The sequence below is a fragment of the Macaca fascicularis genome, chromosome 9 (genome assembly GCF_037993035.2).
Source record: "Macaca fascicularis isolate 582-1 chromosome 9, T2T-MFA8v1.1".
Taxonomy (NCBI): domain Eukaryota; kingdom Metazoa; phylum Chordata; class Mammalia; order Primates; family Cercopithecidae; genus Macaca; species Macaca fascicularis.
Genome location: NC_088383.1, coordinates 122,737,040 through 122,755,131, shown reverse-complemented (window position 1 = coordinate 122,755,131; position 18,092 = coordinate 122,737,040). Strand labels below are relative to the sequence as shown.

The 18,092-nt window shown below is 43.6% G+C and overlaps 1 protein-coding gene across 4 annotated transcripts in view; it reads right to left on the bottom strand.

Annotated features, from left to right (window-relative positions):
* CASP7 (caspase 7) overlaps positions 1-18,092 on the bottom strand; it is a 52,032-nt gene that overhangs the window by 21,766 nt on the left and 12,174 nt on the right. For 3 of the 4 annotated variants that reach the window (XM_015456708.3, XM_005566472.4, XM_045361575.2), the window contains exon 2: positions 11,906-12,015. In XM_015456708.3, the coding sequence (XP_015312194.3) occupies positions 11,906-12,015 (110 nt within the window). Of the gene's footprint in view, positions 1-11,905; positions 12,016-17,423; positions 17,538-18,092 lie in introns of those variants that run through there. The other variant, XM_065521429.1, reaches the window with a different exon arrangement.

Sequence of the window (18,092 nt, the reverse complement as noted above, 5' to 3'; positions counted from 1 at the left end):
TCCCTGTGGAAACAAGCAACTGTCTGTGCACATGGGGTCCAAAGGAAAAAAACAAACCAATTTTCATAAACATGCAGCCAGGAGCACAATCTTTAAGAGCGAAAAATCGGAAACAGGGGAATAGCTGAGCAAGAGACAGAGTGTCAACAGAACAAACCGTCATAGAGTTAAAGCGGATGAGCGTCACTCACGGTCAACCCACTGAAGTGCCAAATCTACGACAGGCCGCAAAACAGCACTCACATGACAGCAAAACATGTCAAACTATATGTAAGTTAATCAACAAAAAGAGGAAGTGGGTGGTGAAGTAAAGAGTTCAGGTTCATTAGGTTATGTTTTTCCTTTAAAGGCACTCAAGTGAATAATAAAAATAATAGGAGACCATGGAAGCATACCAAAGCTCTTCATTTTCAAACGAGGCATACAAACATTTTTCAATGATCTTGCATAAAGTAAACGATCCAGGAGTTGCTGTATTTCCCCATCTCAACCCTCCAAACGTAACAAGGAAAATGCGAACACATAAAAACAAAACACTTATAAAGTGAACTTCTCCGCAATGCTTTTCTCAATTTCTTGGTTCAGGACCACAGTCTACAAAGGGTGTGAAGCTGATAGAATGAGCTTATGACACCTGCTACTCTGCACAAGCCTCTCGATCATCTGCCATCCTCAGGTCTGTGAACAAGAGAGAAAATTCGCTCTATACATTTTTTCTCTGCAATTCAGTTGCAAAAATACAGACATGGGGAAGCAAACTCAGTTTAAAAGAGGCTAAGGAGAAGAATACATTCCCCTCACCAAAACATATCAACCTCCACATTTCCCTCCTTCCCCTAAAAAAAAAAAAAAAGTAGGGTCCCTGACAATAAAAATTGATAAATGACTTTAAAACAAATCATCCGGGGTAGGGGGAGGAAAAAGGCTGAATTGTCTTTAAATAGCCTAATAGACTGAGTGGAAGATACAATAGGTCTGTATTACGGCTACAGCGTCCAGCATTAGAACAGCTAATATACTTCAGTCCTTACTTAATCACTCCACCCATCTTTTCCCCTTAAAACTGACCACTGGCATGCAGGGTGGCTTATGCCCGTAATCCCAGCACTTCGGGAGGCCGAGGCAGGCAGATCACCTAAGGTCAGGAGTTTGAGACAAGCTTGGCCAACATAGTGAAACCCTGTCTCTACTAAAAATACAAAAAAAAAATTAGCCAGGAGTGGTGGCATGTGCCTGTAGTCCCAGCTACTCGGGAGGCTGAAGCACAAGAATTGCTTGAACCTGGGAGGTGGAGGTTGCAGGGAGGCGAGATCACACCACTGCACTCCAGCCTGGGCAACAGAGTGAGACTCCGTCTCAAAACAAAACAAACAAAATTCCCACCATCATAGATCCTTGAGAGAAAGCAAGCCAGCAGCTCAGGGGTTAAACATGCAATGCCATGCTCACATTCCCTATCTGTGATCACATGTTCATGTGAGAAGCAACTGGTTATGTTTTCATAGTACTTTCTATTACTAGGTTTAATTTTTCTCTGCTAATAGTGTTCTAGGTTTCTATGACTGTGAAAAGCTGATGATTTACCTTACCTTTTCACTTTAGAGTTAATTTTTCCCCTCTAGAAGAGCAATAACTGAAAAGAACTGGAGGTATCCCACAGATGCAGAAGCTACAGCTTCGCCATTCTTAGACCTCCACCTACGTTTTGGTGTCCTGCGCTTGCTGGTCCTGAAATGTGCACTTGGCCCTCTTCACTGGCCCACTGCTCACTCTGCTGGGACAGATGTCCCTATGCCATTCCTCTGCCACTGGAAAGTCCATTGCTTGCCCTGCTGGGACAGCTATCCCTATACCATTCCTCCGCCAAAGTGAAGCAGAGAGGAGGCTGTGTACATGAAGATAATTTGCTGACCCACTTGGGTGGAAGGAAACAACCACTCTGTGGGTGGATTAATGTAGATGAACAGCCTGATGCCACCACAGTCATGGGTGCCACCTGATGCTGGGGGGAAGCCCTGGACCACAAGTTAGGCCTGCGTCGCGGTCCTGGTCTTGTTGGGTGGCTACGCTTCACCTCTCTGGTCTTCCTTTCCTTGATTATAATGAAGGGAATTAAGTAAGTTACATTAGGGGTTCTCCCAGTGTTAAAATCATGATTCTATGATTTCTTCCTCAGTAGGCACATTCAGGAAATTCAGGAAGCTGACAGTTACTCTGATTCTTATAACAATCCTGTGGGCAGAAATTAATATCTCTATTTTGCAGATAAGGAAGCTGAGGCACAGGAAGGTCACGTGACTTGCTACAGTCTCTCAAACAGTAAGTGGGAAGAAGGGCCAGGATCTGAACCCCGGTTGTCTCACTCAACTTTGCTACTTCTATTATTTTACATAGTGTCATCACTGCTTCAAATACAGCATTAAATCTTTATCATTCTCTATGTACAAATTTGGGAGACAGGTCTCTAATTTTCTGGCAGCTGAATTTGAATCCTTCCTTTATTGAAAAGTAAATGCCCTGCATAAATTTCAATGTTCATATATTTTTTTGTGGGCCCAGATCTGGCCCCTTTCAATCAATGGGCATCATGGCACAATTTTTGCTTAACTTGAAACATATTCTTTGGAATGAATTAAGGTCTGCCTTCTTTGTGCTTGTCTCTGATTCCAAAGCATTGTGTCTTCTAAAACAGTTTTTAACCCCTCTCCAAATGAAAAAGCCTGCCACTTGGATCTTCCTTATAATTATACAAATAACATATTTTTTTATAGGGATGTGTTTACATATAACACTCACTGGTGAAGAGAAGCCCAAGATGCCTCCAGGAGAGAGAATTACAACCAAGTGGCATTTATTAGCCACCCTCCAGGGGGCAAAGGCTGGAAAACACAGATGATGCCAAGGGTAAAACCCATGTGATCCGAGCCAGTGCCTGGAAAATAGGAAGTTTAGCAAATGTTGAGAATAGATCTTTTCTTCTGCGCTCTTCCACTGGGAAACCAGAAGGGTAAACAAACTCCTCGGCAGAGACACACGAGACTCCACGGAGGCCCAGGGGAAATCTGAGACTGCGTGAAACCTGTCTTCCCCGTTTTTTCCTTTTCCTAAATTCTGACCTTGAGCAGAGTTCAGAAGGGAGCCTCCGATTTCTCAGGTTCCTAGGAGAGAACATCTTCTAGGCTGCTGCTGGCCAGGGCTTGGCCTTGGACCTACAATGGCTCCTTGTGGCCTATGCTATGAAGACCAAACTCACCCTGTCCAGCAGATTCTGCCCACTTTCTGAGGCAGAAGCTATGTCGGTGGCCTTGCCTGAATCATCTCCACCCTGGCCCTGAGGTTCCACCGGTCCCCTGATACCCCCCTGCTTTTCCTGACAACTCAAGTTTCAGCTCCTCTTCCAGTCCTTCCTTATCCTTCCCTCCCCAACCTGCCACAGCTCCAAGGCTGTGTCCTACAATTCAGCAATTCGCTATTATTTTCTGTAGCTGCGCCTAGGCATTTGGTTAAAACTTTGACTTTATATCTGGGGCAAGGACTATAGGGTTATATTTACATCAAGAGAGAACCTTCTTCAAGTGCAAGGAGGACCCTAGACCCTGTTCTATAAACTATGGTTCATAAATGAATACGGACTGGCCTCATAATGATTTCCTCTAAATAACCAAAAACCTGAATGCTTTACTAATTTTAAAATATTTTGAATTTTTTGTGCTTCTCCGTGTTTTCCACATGTTCTTCAATAATCAGAAAATTATAAAAACCTTAAATATTTTTTTTAAAGAACAGGCTGGATTTTTAGTGCCTACAGACTGGAGATAAAACAATGCTGTCCTGCCATCTAGTGGCTGCGAGGCAAAAAAAGGCCAAGACAAGTCTAGGGGCTTGAAACTATTAATATTTGAGACCTGTGAGTCCCACCCCGGCTTTCTGGGGAAGGGGATATTTCTTTCTGCAACCCAGGATCCTTCATGTCTCCAGGGGTGGGCAGGTGGGCAATCTGGTCCTTGATTAGTGACAGGTCAGAGATGCCACTGCCTCCTCCACTGCCTAACAGTGATCCTGAGCCCCTTAGAGAAGGAGGCTGGAATGGGGTGGGATGGGATGGGATGGAATGGGATGGGAGGGAGGGAAGGTTGTGGGGGTGTGGGAGGCACCATCAGCTGCAAGGAACATCCAGAGGAGCCAGTGGCATTCCCATGCACTGCACCCCACATCTGTCAGTGGGTGACATGGCACTCCTGAAACTGCAGGGAGGACCAAACTGCAGGGAGGACCTCGGGATACTGTTTATTTTAATGACATCAACATCAGTCGTGCTATGAAAAAGGTAGAGTGGACCAGAATGTCGACCCTCCAGGCTTATTTATCTTTCCAAACGACTTAAAGCTGAGGGGTGGGGGGGACATACCACAGACCACATCTATTTTTGCAAAATAAAAGGTCTTTCAGGCAGAAGACTTCCAGCAAGGTACTCAAAAACTTTCCCAGAGGTGCACAGTCTTAAGGGAAGAATAAATGGTCAGGTCCTCAACTGCCACTTACACTTTTTTTTCTAAAACTGGTCTATCAGAGATACCACTTATCCCTTGCCCACTCTCCCATCTCCCACCGTGTAAAAGAAGGGCAGACGTCCTCACCCACCCTGAACCTCACGGGGTGAGGAAAGCTCCGGGTCATCCACAAAGAGACAAATAAGATGTATCTGTGAGTCTCCTTGAATCAGGCACTGTGGTGGGGCTTCTTAGTTATACGTGGGTCTGATAAAGGTGAAGTATGTCATTAGTAATGGGGGTATGTGGGACCACATTGGGCTGTTCCAAATTCAAATACAGGCACAACTCAGATATACTGCCAGCTCGGTTTCAGACCACCACAGGAAAGCAAATATTGCAATAAATGGAGTCGCCTGACTTTTTTTGGTTTCCCAGTGGGTAGAAAAGTTATGTTCACACGATACACCAGTCTGAGTGTATGCAACAGCATTATGTCAAAAAATACATATCTTAATTAAAACATACTTTATTGCTAAAAAATGCTAACAATCATTTGAGCCTTCAGTGGGTTGTAATCGCTGGGCTGGTGGGGAGGGTCCTGCCTCAGCACTGATGCCTGATGACTAATCTGGTGGTGGTTGCTGAAAATTAGGGTGGCTGTGACAATTTCTTAAAATAAGACAGCAATGAAGTTCACTGCATCAAATGATTCTTCCTTTTATGAACAATTTCTCCGTAGCATGCCATTCTGTTTGACAGCACGTTATTCACAGCACAACTTCATTCGAAATTCAAGTCAACAGAAAGGTGATTGTTCCCTCGCCCATCACGCAATGCACATTCGTGAGGAACCTGGCACTAAACCATTCAAAGATGACCTGCTTCCGGGTTGGGGTTTCGTACGCAGCAGAGCAGCTCCCTCACTGCAATCTGTTGAAAGTCAGCCCTCAACAAAAGTGTTAAAAAAAAAATTAAAAGAAAATAAAAAAGAGTTAAAGCACACACAAAATTCAAGTCAATCCTCTCAAACTCTGTGGCTGCTTTACCAACTAAGTTTATGTAATATTCTAAATGTACATTTCAAAAATATATCAGCACATTCACCAGCAGTAGATTCCATCTCAGGAAACCACTTACTTTGCTTATTCATAAGAAGAAACTCCTTATCTGTTCAAGTTTTATCATGAGACTGCAGCAATTCAGCCACATCTTCAGGTCTACTTCTAATTCTAGTTCTCTTGCTATTTCCACCACAACAGGCACATCTGCAGTTACCTCCTCCACAGAAGGAAGTCTTGAACCCATCAAAGTCACCCATGAGGATTGGAATCAACTTCTTCCAAACTCCTATTAATGTTCTGACATCCTCCCATAAATCACAAATGTTCTTACTGGCATCTAGAATGGTGCATCCTTTCCAGAAGGTTTTCAATTAACTGCCCAGATCCATCAAAGGTAACACTATAACTATAATGTTATTCCCAACATTATTTATGGCAACTATAGCCTTATAAAATGTATTTCTGAAATAATATTTCTCAAATAGTAAGACATTATTTCTTAAGTAATAAGACTTGGAAGTTGAAATTACTCCTTGATCTATGAGCTGCAGAACGGATGTTTTAGCAGGCATAAAAACATTAATCTCCTTCTGCATCTTCACCAGAGCTCTTGGGTGACCAGGTGCAATGTCAATGAAAGGAATCTTATTTTAATTTGAGCAGCAGGTCTCAACAGTGTGCTTAAAATATCCAGTAAACCATGCTATAAACAGGTGTCATCCAGGCTTTGTTCTTCCATTTATAGGGCACAGAAACAGTAGATTTAGCATAATTCTTAAGGGCTCTAAGATTTCCAGACTGGTCAATGAGCATTGGCTTCAACTTAAAAGTCACCAGTCTGCCTGACAACAGAGTCAAGCGTCCTTATAAAGCACTGAAGCCAGGCATTGACTTCTCTTCTCTAGCTAGGACAATCTTAGATGGCATCTTCTTCCTATAGAAGGCTGTTTTGTCTACATTGAGAATCTGCTGTCTAGCGTAGCCACTCTCACCAATGATCTTAGCTAGATCTTCTGGATAACTTGCTATAGCGTCTACATCAGCACTTGCTGCTTCATGTTGAACTTTTACTTTATGGAGAAGGCTTCTTTCCTTAAACCTCATGGATCAACCATTGCTAGCTTCAGACTTTTCTTTTGCAGCCTTCTCACCTCTCTCAGCCTTCAAAGAATTGCAGAGTTGGGGCCTGGTTCTGGCTTGGGCTTTCGTTTAAGAAAAAGTTGGGTCTGGTTTGATCTTCTCTCCAGACCACTCAAACTTTCTCCAAGTCAGCAATAATAAGCATAATGTTATTATCCATGTGTTCACTGCAGTAGCACTTTTAATTTCCTTCAAGAACTTTCCCTTTGCATTCACAATTTGGCTGTTGGGCACAGGAGGCCTAGCTTTCGGCCTGTCTTGGCTTCGACATGCCTTCACTAAGTTGAATCACTTCTAGCTTTTGATTTAAAGTGACAGACATATTGCTCTTCCTTTCACTTGACACTTAGAGGCCATTGTGGGGTTATTAATTGGCCCAATTTCAATAATGTCTCAGGGGATACGGAGGCCCAAGGAGAAGGAGAGAGACAGGAATGGCCAGTGGGTGGAGCAGTAAGAACACACTTAATATTTATCATTTAAGTCCGCTATCTTATACAGGTGTGGTTTGTGACACCCCAAAGCAATTACAATAGTAACATCAAAGATCACTGATTATATTTACAGAGATTATCCTGGGTTTGAACAACAACAACAAAAAAGATTACTCATCACAGACCATAGTAACAGATACAACACTAATTAAAAAACTGAAAATGTTGTGGGAATTACCAAAATGTAACACAGAAACACAAAGTGAGCATATGCTGTTGGAAAAATGGAGGCAATAGGTTTGCAGGGTTGCCACAAACCTTCTATTTATTAAAAATGCAATATCTGGGCCAGGTGTGGTGGCTCATGCCTGTAATCCCAGGACTTTGGGAGGCCAAGGGGGGTGGATCACTTAAGGTCAGGAGTTCAAGACCAGCCTGGGAAACATGGCAAAATCCTGTCCTTACTAAAATACATATAAAAATTAGCCAGGCGTGGTGGTGTATACCTATAGTCTGGCGACTTGGGAGGCTGAGGCAGGACAATCGTTTGTACCTGGGAGGTGGAGGCTGCAGTGAGCCAAATCACACCACTGCACTCCAGCCTGGCCAACAGAGTGAGACTCTGTCTCAAAAAAACAAAAAACAAAAAACAAACAAAAAACCAGTATCTGCAAAGCACAATAAAACAAAGTATGCTTGTATACACTGAAAATTGTATTAAAAAATATATAATAGAATGAAATGGAAGTGATGATGGTTCTTGTTTAATGCCTTTGCCTTTTTCATCCCCTTAGTATTTCCAAAGATTTTTTATTGTTGAGCTGGACTCCTATGTATTAGTCTGTTCTCAAACTGCTATGAAGATGCTACCCGAGACTAGGTAATTTATAAAGAAAAGAGGTTTAATTGACTCACAGTTCCACATGGCTGGGGAATCATGGTGGAAGGCGAAGCATGGTGGCAGGGGAAGCAGACACGTCTTACATGGCAGCAGGAGAGACACAGTGTGTGTAGGAGGAACCGTCAAACACTTATAAAACCATCAGATCTCGTGAGAACTCACCATCACCAGAACAGCAAGGGGGAAACCACACCCATAATCCAGTCACCTCCTACCAGGTCTCTCCCTCAACACACAGGGATTACGGTGATTACAATTTGAGATGAGATTTAGGTGGGGACACAGAGCCAAACCCTATCAGTCCTATGACAACAAAAGAAACACTGATTCCAGGAGGTCAACATGGGGCTGGGCTTGGTACCCTTTCATTCTTCCTTGCATCCTTCTTCCCTTCCCTCCATCCATCCATTCACCTATCCAAGAATAAGAATTCAGAATTCAGGACCGGGCGCAGTGGCCCACGCCTGTAATCCCAGCACTTTGGGAGGCCGAGGCAGGTGGATCATGAGGTCAGGAGATCAAGACCATCCTGGCTAAGAGGGTGAAACCCCATCTCTACTAAAAATACAAAAAATTAGCTGGGCGTGGTGGCAGGCGCCTGTAGTCCCAGCTACTCGGGAGGCTGAGGCAGGAGAATGGCGTGAACCCGGGAGGCGGAGCTTGCAGTGAGCCGAGATTGGCCACTGCATTCCAGCCTGGGAAACAGAGCGAGACTCTGTCTCAAAAAAAAAAAAAAAAAAAGAATTTAGAATTCAGAAACGAGATGACTATCACAAGGATGCCTAATAACATATTTATTGAACTGAAAAATGGTATCAGACATTTACTGACAGCAAACAAGTGTGGTACGGCTAACTGGTTTGACAGGGACTGGCTTTGTCAACTAGATTATAGAGCAGACAATTTTCATACATGAATAAGCTACATCAGCAGCTCCAACGTCTTGACAAAAATATATTTTAAATAGCATATGGTTTAAAAGCATTTTATCAAAAAAAGGATACTGACAAATGTTTATTAATGCTTAATTATCTTTTCTGGAACATTTTGAGTTAAACAGACTGCCTCTAAATAAAAGAGGAGCAAATTTAATTTACAACTGTTTGAAAAGTTTACGTACAAGTTTTTTGGTGTACTTCCCAGAAACTAAAAAAATTAAATACCTTTAAGGCTGAATAACAATTTCTTTTGTAAGTTAGGTAATTGCCAATTCTTTACTTCCAACATAATTAAGGACAGACCTAATCAAGTTGTCATTTTTTGGTCCAGAACTCAGAAGGAATTCAGAGAATTCAAAGAATTAAGTGACATGACTATAACAAACCTCCTACCATCTCATGTATTTATTCATGATTTCTCAGTGCTTCTTATCACTAAAAACGAAAAATAGGAAAAAGGTAATATCAAATTCTTTCTTATTCCAGCAATAAGTATTATTTGTCCATTTCTTTAGAAACTAACTTATTAAAAGCCCCTTCATTCCATTATAAGTTGAAACTTCCATGTAATTTCTATTTAATAATTATTTTGATGAATGACAATATATTAATGATATATTAACATTTATTTTTTAGATCAACTGTGAATTCATTAAAGCTGAAACAGTAACTTAGTCTAGGAGAACTTTCTTTTAATACTCATGATATCTGGAAAACTGTCTTAAAATGTATATGGATACACATACGCATACGTGTATATGTTACATAGGTATATGATGTGCTGTGATCAACAAGACTTTTAAGCAATTAAATCTATTACATCAGAAGAAAATGTGGAGGAAAAGAGAATGAAAAAACCAAGTTTGAGGGGAAAAAAGAAATATAAAAGTTCTAGCTGTTACAGGAGAGCTGTTCATGTATTTTTTTTAATGGATAAAGGTGGTTATAAAATCACTATGGATGTAGATTCCACTGGATACATTTAAAGAAATGACTTTGAAATGTCAGTATTTACAACGCACCATTTATTTTAATATTTTCTGGGAAGTACATCAAAAGGCTTTACTAAGACTTACAAAATGATTATTAAATGATTCCTGTTTCTCTTTCACTTGTAGACAACTTGCTGAAGTCAAATACTCAAAAAGGGTGGGGAAGAGTGAACTATTATTACATCTTTTGCAACTATCTTGACAAAAATGTGTATGTTACCTTAAAATACACAAGGGAACACACAGCTTTACATTATTTTGAGCACATATAAGCAAAGCCCCATGGCTCTAAGGGGCTTTCCCTGGGGAGTAAGTTGGCCTGTACCAATTTCTCAGGGTTTTGGAAAGTTCCAGGAGTCAGAACTGTATTTTCTGGTCATTTAATTGGATATTCTTGACTTTATTTGGCAAACAACAGAATCTGGGTCCACAGTGTTGGAGTTCTCCCACTTTTCCAAGTCCTAGGTTGGATGATATGACCCAAGGTCTGCTCTGAGGTGTTGGGAGCCTGGCTGCCCACCCCCCACCAGCTCTTCCCCTCCTGAGCACTGCCTGGGAGCACTCCCTAACCTCGGCCTTTATCCCCCTCGCTATCTTTCCTGGTAAGACGTGGCTTAGGGAATCCAAAGAAGTGTGATGCGTCTGACTCATGCTGCCTTCTGTCTCTCAGGAAGCTCCACTCACTGTCCATCCATGATCAAGGTTAAGGGAGGGTCTGGGGTTCCTCCAAGTCCTTGCAGTCCTACTTTTATTTTTTATTAAAAAAAAAAAACTTGTTTTTTGAGACAGAGTCTCACTCTGTTGCCCAGGCTGGAGTACAGTGGTGCAGTCATTGTCCCGTGCATCCTTGATCTCCTGGGCTCAAGTGATCCTCCTGCCTCAGCTTCCCGAATAGCCAGACTACCAGCATGTGCCACCACACCCAGCTAATTTTCTTATCTTTTTTTGTAGAGACGGGGCTCTCACTATGTTGTCCAGTCTGGTCTCAAACTCCTGGGCTCAAGCGATCCTCAATCCTTGGCCTCCCACAGTGCTGAGATTACAGGTGTAAGCCACTGCACCAAGCTAGCCCTACTTTTAAAAGGCAAGCACACAGCAGAACCTTTAAGTGAGTGGTGCTGGCATTGTATAGTTTCTCAGCTTTATCATTTACTGTCAGCAAAAAGGCAAGTTATTAAACCTCACAGCACCTCAGTTTTCCTACCTGATAAATGGTGATAACAATAAAACTAAATGTGCAATTATGTAGACTAAATGCAATAATACAAAGCAGGCATACAAGAGTTTATCAATGAAGCTATTATATTATTAAATGCAAAATTTAGAATTTTAAAAGTGAACTCAAGAAAGGGGAAGGCAGGAACTAATGAACAGGATGCAATCCCCCTTCTATCAGTGGAATGCAGCAGGAGGCACAGGGTGGGCGTGAGTCACCCTAAAACCTCCTGTCTCTCAGCCCCTGGATTCTGTGTTTTTTGTCAAATTTGGTCCCACTGGTGGCAGCAGCCCAGGCTCTGTTCTGAAGGTGCCTGCAAATCGCCTCTAATGAGAACAGCCCCTGATTCCTGGGAACTGCTACCAGACACTCGGCCGCTGAGCAGGAGACTCCCAATGCTTGGTTTTGTCCATTCCTGGGCTTGGCCCACAGACAAGAGGGTGCACATGAGAACCCTAGCGTTGCTGCATACAGCCGCATGCAGGACCCTAGCGTTGCTGCATACAGCCGCATGCAGGACCCTAGCGTTGCTGCATACAGCCGCACGCAGGACCCTAGTGTTGCTGCATACAGCTGCATAGCCTTTGTATGTGGCTAGCAAGAACCTGTGCAAACCTCCCATGCTCAGCATGAACCTCCTTCCCTGAGTGTCCCCTCCCCATAAGTGGGTGGAGATGGCAGAGGCATGGCAGGCTGACGTGGTCCAAGGTCCCTGATTAAGCAAACCTACCTCAAGAGGAATGGTATAAACGAGGACCGGTCTGGCTTAGCATCCACTGAATCTTCATTTGCTGAATTCCCAACCCCCTGCTCTTCAACACAGCCCTGATCGTCTGCCATCTGGAAAGAAAAAAAAACAAGCCACGAGGTCAGTGGCATCACTGATACTGTGATATTTTTAAATGACACTCATTAGGTGACATGCTTTTCCATTATGACTAGGGGTGAGCAGTTTTGCATATTTAAGATTCAGGGTAACTGCCCCATTAATGCATTCAAATATGTGAGTATGCTTACATCCCAGAGACTACATATGGCAGCAAAGAAAACAAAGTCCTTGCCCTCAGGGAGCTTCTAATCCAGCATCCACAATTTTGTTTTATGTTCACTGCATACAAGAAACAGTGGAAGGTCTGTCAACGTTTACAACCATGACAATTTCCCCCTAAATTCCTAGCAGGTCACGAAGTGCTCATACGCAGTTCAAAAGCAGCGACAACCTGGGGCATTAGGCTCTCTTTCCATCAGATGCTTTTACACAGTTCTAAACAAAATAGATTTCCATCAAATTACATTCCAGCTTGAAAATCTTCAAGAGATCCCCATTAACTACAAGTTCAAATCTAAAGCCATGTCCTCGGATTTTAAGGCCCCTTCTGATCTAGTCTGGGAGTCAGCACACTATGGCCCAACACTTGTTTCAGTAAATAGAGTTGTACTGGAAAACAGCCATGTCCATTCATTTATGTACTGCCTATGGCTGTTTCCTCTCTACAACAGAGTTGAGTGATTGCCACAAAGCCAAAAATATTTACTACCTGGCCCTTTCCCACCCCCACCCTCTGCCTTCATTTACTACATAGCCTTTGTATGTGGCTTGCTTATTTGCACTCTGCTGTTTGGCTCCCATAAGACGATATAAGTTCATCATGGCAGAGGTAGCTGGAACACAGAAGGTGCTTACTAAAATATTTAACTGAACGGAAGGCTGGATGAAACACACACCCCAAGGGAAAATAATTAGCTAAAAGTGATGTGGCTGGCCCAAGGCAGAGCCAGTATTAGATTCATTTTTTTTTTGTCTTTGAGATGGAGTTTCACTCTTGTTGCCCAGGCTGGAGAGCAATGGCGTGATCTCTGCTCACTACAGCCTCCGCCTCCCACGTTCAAGTGATTATCCTGCCTCGGCTTCCTGAGTGGCTGGGATTATAGGTGCCCACCACCACGTCTGGTTAATTTTTTTTTTTTGTATTTGTAGTAGAGATCGGGCCAGGCTGTTGGCCAGGCTGGTCTCAAACTCTGGCCTCCCAAAGTGCTGGGATTACAGGTGTGAGCCACCGCGCCTGGCCAGTATTAGAAGCATTTCTTCTAAATCAAGTCCCGTTTCCTTCCACATGAAGGGATTACAGATCAACTTTCAGGAATAAAGGGAAACTTCTCCAGACTCCAATTTCTACCTGGTCCCAACTGTTATTGGAAAAGGGTCCTGATCCAGACCCCAAGAGAGGGTCTGGACCTCGTGCAAGAAAGAATTAAGGGCAAGTCGATAAAGTGAAAGCAAGCTTATTAATTAATTAAAGTAAAGGAATAAAACAATGGCTACTCCACAGGCAGAGCAGCAGCTTGGGCTGCTGGACTAGGGATACTCATAGTTATTTCTTGATTATATGCTAAACAATGGGTGGACTATTCACAAGTTTTCCAAGGAAAGGGTGCGAAATTCCAGGAACTGAGGAAGTTCCCCTTTTTAGACCATATAGGGTAACTTCCAGATGTTGCTATGGCATTTGTAAACTGTCATGGTGCTGGGGGGAGTGTCTTTTCGCATGCTAATGCATTATAATTAGTGTATAATGAGCAGTGAGGGTGACCAGGGGTCACTCTTGTCACCATCTTAGTTTTGCTGGGTTTTGGCTGGCTTCTTTACTGCAAAGCCTGTTTTATCAACAAGGTCTTTATGACCTCTATCTTGTGCTAACCTCCTACCTCATCCTGTGACTAAGAATGCCTTAACCTCCTGGAAACGCAGCCCAGTAGATCTCAGTCTTATTTTACCCAGCCCCTATTCAATATGGAGTTGCTCTGGTTCAAATGCCTCTGATACAATCTCTAAGCAACTCTAAGCAACTTCACTGAGCAGGCCACGGTTGTCAGGTGCAGTTCTGTATTCCAGTTAGGGCTCACCGAGGGATGCTATCATTAAGTTGGAAAACAAGAAGGTATCTATTTTACAGAATATTTTGTGCCACTGAGCACAACAAGTAATGACTTTTGGAGGTGGAGAGAAGAAGGAATGCAGTTCAGAAGGAGGTGTCCCAGGAGGCAAAGCGACGACCTAGTGGCCTTGCACTCTGAATGGCATTATGGTTTCACCTTCCAGCTTATCTGAGGGTGAACTGGGAAGAAGGGAGGGAGCTAAGAAGAAGGGAAAGTCCTACTGCCAGGTCTCTACAATGACCAGGAGAAGTCAGATGGTCACCTTGTTTCTCAACACATCGTGAGCCTCCCTTCATCACCACCAATGTGTATCTGGTTGGGAGGCAGATTTTCCAGATTAGAACCCAAAGTTTCTCAAAATGGAGATAACCCACAGAGGAGATAATCGTAAGGCCACACACGTGGAAAACACCGGATAGCTTCTTTTGTCTCCTTTATGTAGACTTACTTTTCAACATAGATTGTTATTAACACAATACATACTCACATATTTTCAAAACTAATAAGTCAAAGTTTTTAAAAAAATTCACCAAAGACACTAACTTTGACATGTGGTGTTAACCAAGTTGGCCCTTTTCCAAAAGTTAATCTTAAAGGCTGAATTTAGGGTATATGATGACAAAACAATATAGCCACTATTTTTAAAAGACAGAAGAAACGTCAGTGTGATAGCAGAATAGGAGATTCCAGTTTTCATTCTTCTATAGAAATACTGATTTTGGCAACTACACCTATGGACAAGAATACTTTTGTGAGGCCACAGGAGTCCACTGAGAGGTTTCAGCACACTGGCGAAGCAAAAAATCTAAGATTGGATGCATCAAAGAGTATAATAAGAGCAGTTCACTTTACCCACATCACCTCTCCCCTAAGGTGGCACAGCTCAGTGCCAGGCAGAGGTCCCTCCAGCTCACAATTCTCCCATGGGGGAAGTGAGAGTGAAGTGCGCACCCACCTTTCCCAGCCTAACAGGATGTTGTCTAGGAGACCCACTTCTGTCTCATCCCACCCAGAACACTGAGGGGAATAGCATGGCTGAATCATCTGGGGCAGCTAGGAGCAAGGAGAAAAAGCAGGAGTGCAAAGAGTGAACGGTTATCAACAGTCAGCTGTAGATTCTGCTACCCAGCTCATGCATTCTACCCTAAGACCCTCCCATAAACCCTGCTGGACGACTGGCCTATGGACCCCTTCAGCCAGCTGATGTGTACCTCAGTGCACAACAGTCTGTATACAACCACAGATGATGCATGGATCTCAACAGCAGGTATGGATACTAGCAGCCAACTCAACTTTGATGGATTGAGAGAAGACATGAAACTTTGAACATTTCAGGGTACTACCCTAAGGAATAAAGAGGAGGCTTTTAGCATGAGGTCTGGCTTTGCAGGATTGAGAAAATGCATATAATCCCAAAGAGGGATCAAGAGGTGTGGAGCAGGTATATCCATAGAAAAGGTGTGAGAGATCCCCAGAATCTCTAGCTGAGCTCACCGGCAAAGGTCTTTCTCTCCTAAAGCCAGTCAATAAAGATGGGAAGAGGTGACTGCTTCTTCAAGTGGGAACACACAATGCAAGGCTTCAAAGAACACAAATAATCAAGGAAATATGACACCACCAAAGGAACAAAATAAAGCTCCAGTAGCTGACCCCTCAAAAATGAATTACCTGACAAAGAATCCAAAATAATCATCTTAAAAAAGCCCAGTGAGGAACAAGAGAGCAGAGAGACAATTAAAAGAAATCAGAAAAACAATAGATAAACAAAATGAGAAGTTCAACAAAGAAATAAAAACCATACAGACGAATGAAACAGAAATTATGGAGCTGAAGAATACAAGGTCTGAAATAAAAAATTCAATTGAGAGCTTCAACAGCAGACTTGATCAAGCAGAAGAAAGAGTCAGGTGAACTTGAAAACAGATCATTTGAAATTAACCAGTCAGAAGAACAAAAAGAAAAGGAGTGAAAAAGAGTGAAGAAAGCCTATGGATCTTATGGGACCATCAAATGAACGAATATATGCAGTATGGGTGTCTCAGAAGGAGCAAGGAGAGAAGGGTAGAAAGTTTATTTAAAGAAATTATGACAGAAAATCTGGAGAGGCAAATGAACATCTAGATTCATGAAGCCCAAAGAACCCCAAACAGATCGAGCATAAACAGGTCTACACTGAGACACATTACAAACACTGGTAAGAGTCAAAAAAGATAAGGAGAAAATTTTCAAAGCAGCAAAAGAAAAGCAACTGATTTTTTTTCCTAGATGGCAGATTGGAGGCATTGTTAGCATGCCTCTCTCACTTGGGAAGACAAAATAGTGTGTAGAGATTCATGCTGTGTACTTTTTTCCAAGAAGCAACACAGGAACTTAATAGGAAAGCTGAAAGAAACCACAGAGCCTTTGAAAGAAGTGGTGGGCTGCAGCCTATACCAGGTGGAAAATTCTAAGTCCCCGGAGTGTGAGGGGGATAAATTGTCTCTGGGACATACACTCCCACTGGAGAACTTGGCAATCCAGGCCATAGGGAAAGGTCTTAACCCCACCCAGCACTGAAGCTGACTTAGTGAGCACTGGGGAACACACGAGAAGGAACAGCATTGGGATGTACGTTGCGTGTGCTCTCGGTCCCCAGCAGGGATAGAGGGAAGTCATTCCAGGTCCTACCTCACAGGTGACCTTGTGGATGTCTTCCAGCTAACTCAGTAGTCTGTCACAGGTTGAGAGAGGTTCCTAATTGACATTTGTGATATAATCTTGTGTGACGATGAACCCCCTTGGCCAGACCGAGGGGTGAGTGGGCAGTGGGTTATACTCACAAGCACAAGAGCTGGGTACCTTTGCTTCTCAGGCAGACCAGAAGGGGTGTGGCCTGAAAGCCATGGTATGTCTCAACTGGGAAGGCTTATGGCCTGGGGCAGTTTTGAGTTCTGAGAGCGGAATGCCTGGAACCTAGCTAGCTGCTACTAGTGGAACACTACGGGTGTGAGACCTATCTTGCCAAGTGCATGGGAACTGGGCAGGGCTTACTGTCACCTGCTACTCTGCACTCCCTGTGTGGACTTTCTGTGCAGCACAGGCAGCTGCGCTCCTCCCTGGAACATTACCCCTGCGGCAGGAGGACTGCCCTCTTATCCCCACTGGGGCCTCTGCTTGAGCCCCTACGTGGAGAGCCACAGCACGCACTTGCGTGACCCAGCCTCCACCTGGCTTTGCCTCTTTACCCCCTACTCCATAGCTTAACACAAAGAACAGAAACTTTGGGAAGCTCTATGGCCTCGCCCATTGTCTGAGACACCAGAGTACCTCACCTGGGTAACATGAGAAGCACAAATCCCACGGCTACCACCGCAGCTGGTGTTCTTTTCCAAGTGCCACCTCCTGCCTGGAGGCCAACAAACACAGTCCATTACAGCATCTGCTGGCAGAATAGCATAGCACCCAGGAAGGAGAAAACTTGTGCATGACCCCATCTGTCACCACTGCCTGCAATACCCCCAGCTAATCAGGAGGTCCTGAGTCTGTCCATATGATCAGTTCATTCCTACTATAGCTAGTGTTTGAGAAAGCCAACACACTAAGGCTATGTATAAGGAATCTCAGAGTCTACGTCACTCCCCTGCCATCCCCATCAGAACAGGTGCTGGTACCCACTGCTGGAAATCTGAGGGCAGGTCGCATCACTGGACCCCTTGCAGACTTTCCCCAGCACTTTCCTGGAGTGTGGCAGCCCCACTGGGTGGCTAGACCTAGAGGAGCAGCAGCATTCACAACAGTCTGGCCCTCAGGGCTCCTACTCCTAGGGGAAGGGGCAGTGTACCAAATCAAGGGAGTAACCCATGGGACGAAAGAATCCAGATGGCAAAGCTCGAGTCCCATAGCTTTCTGCTTGCGGGAAGTTTCTTTCAGCAGAGGCACAGGTGCAATGCTGAACTCAGCAGGGAAAGTCTGTGGCATTACTACAACAGTCAAGCAGCCCT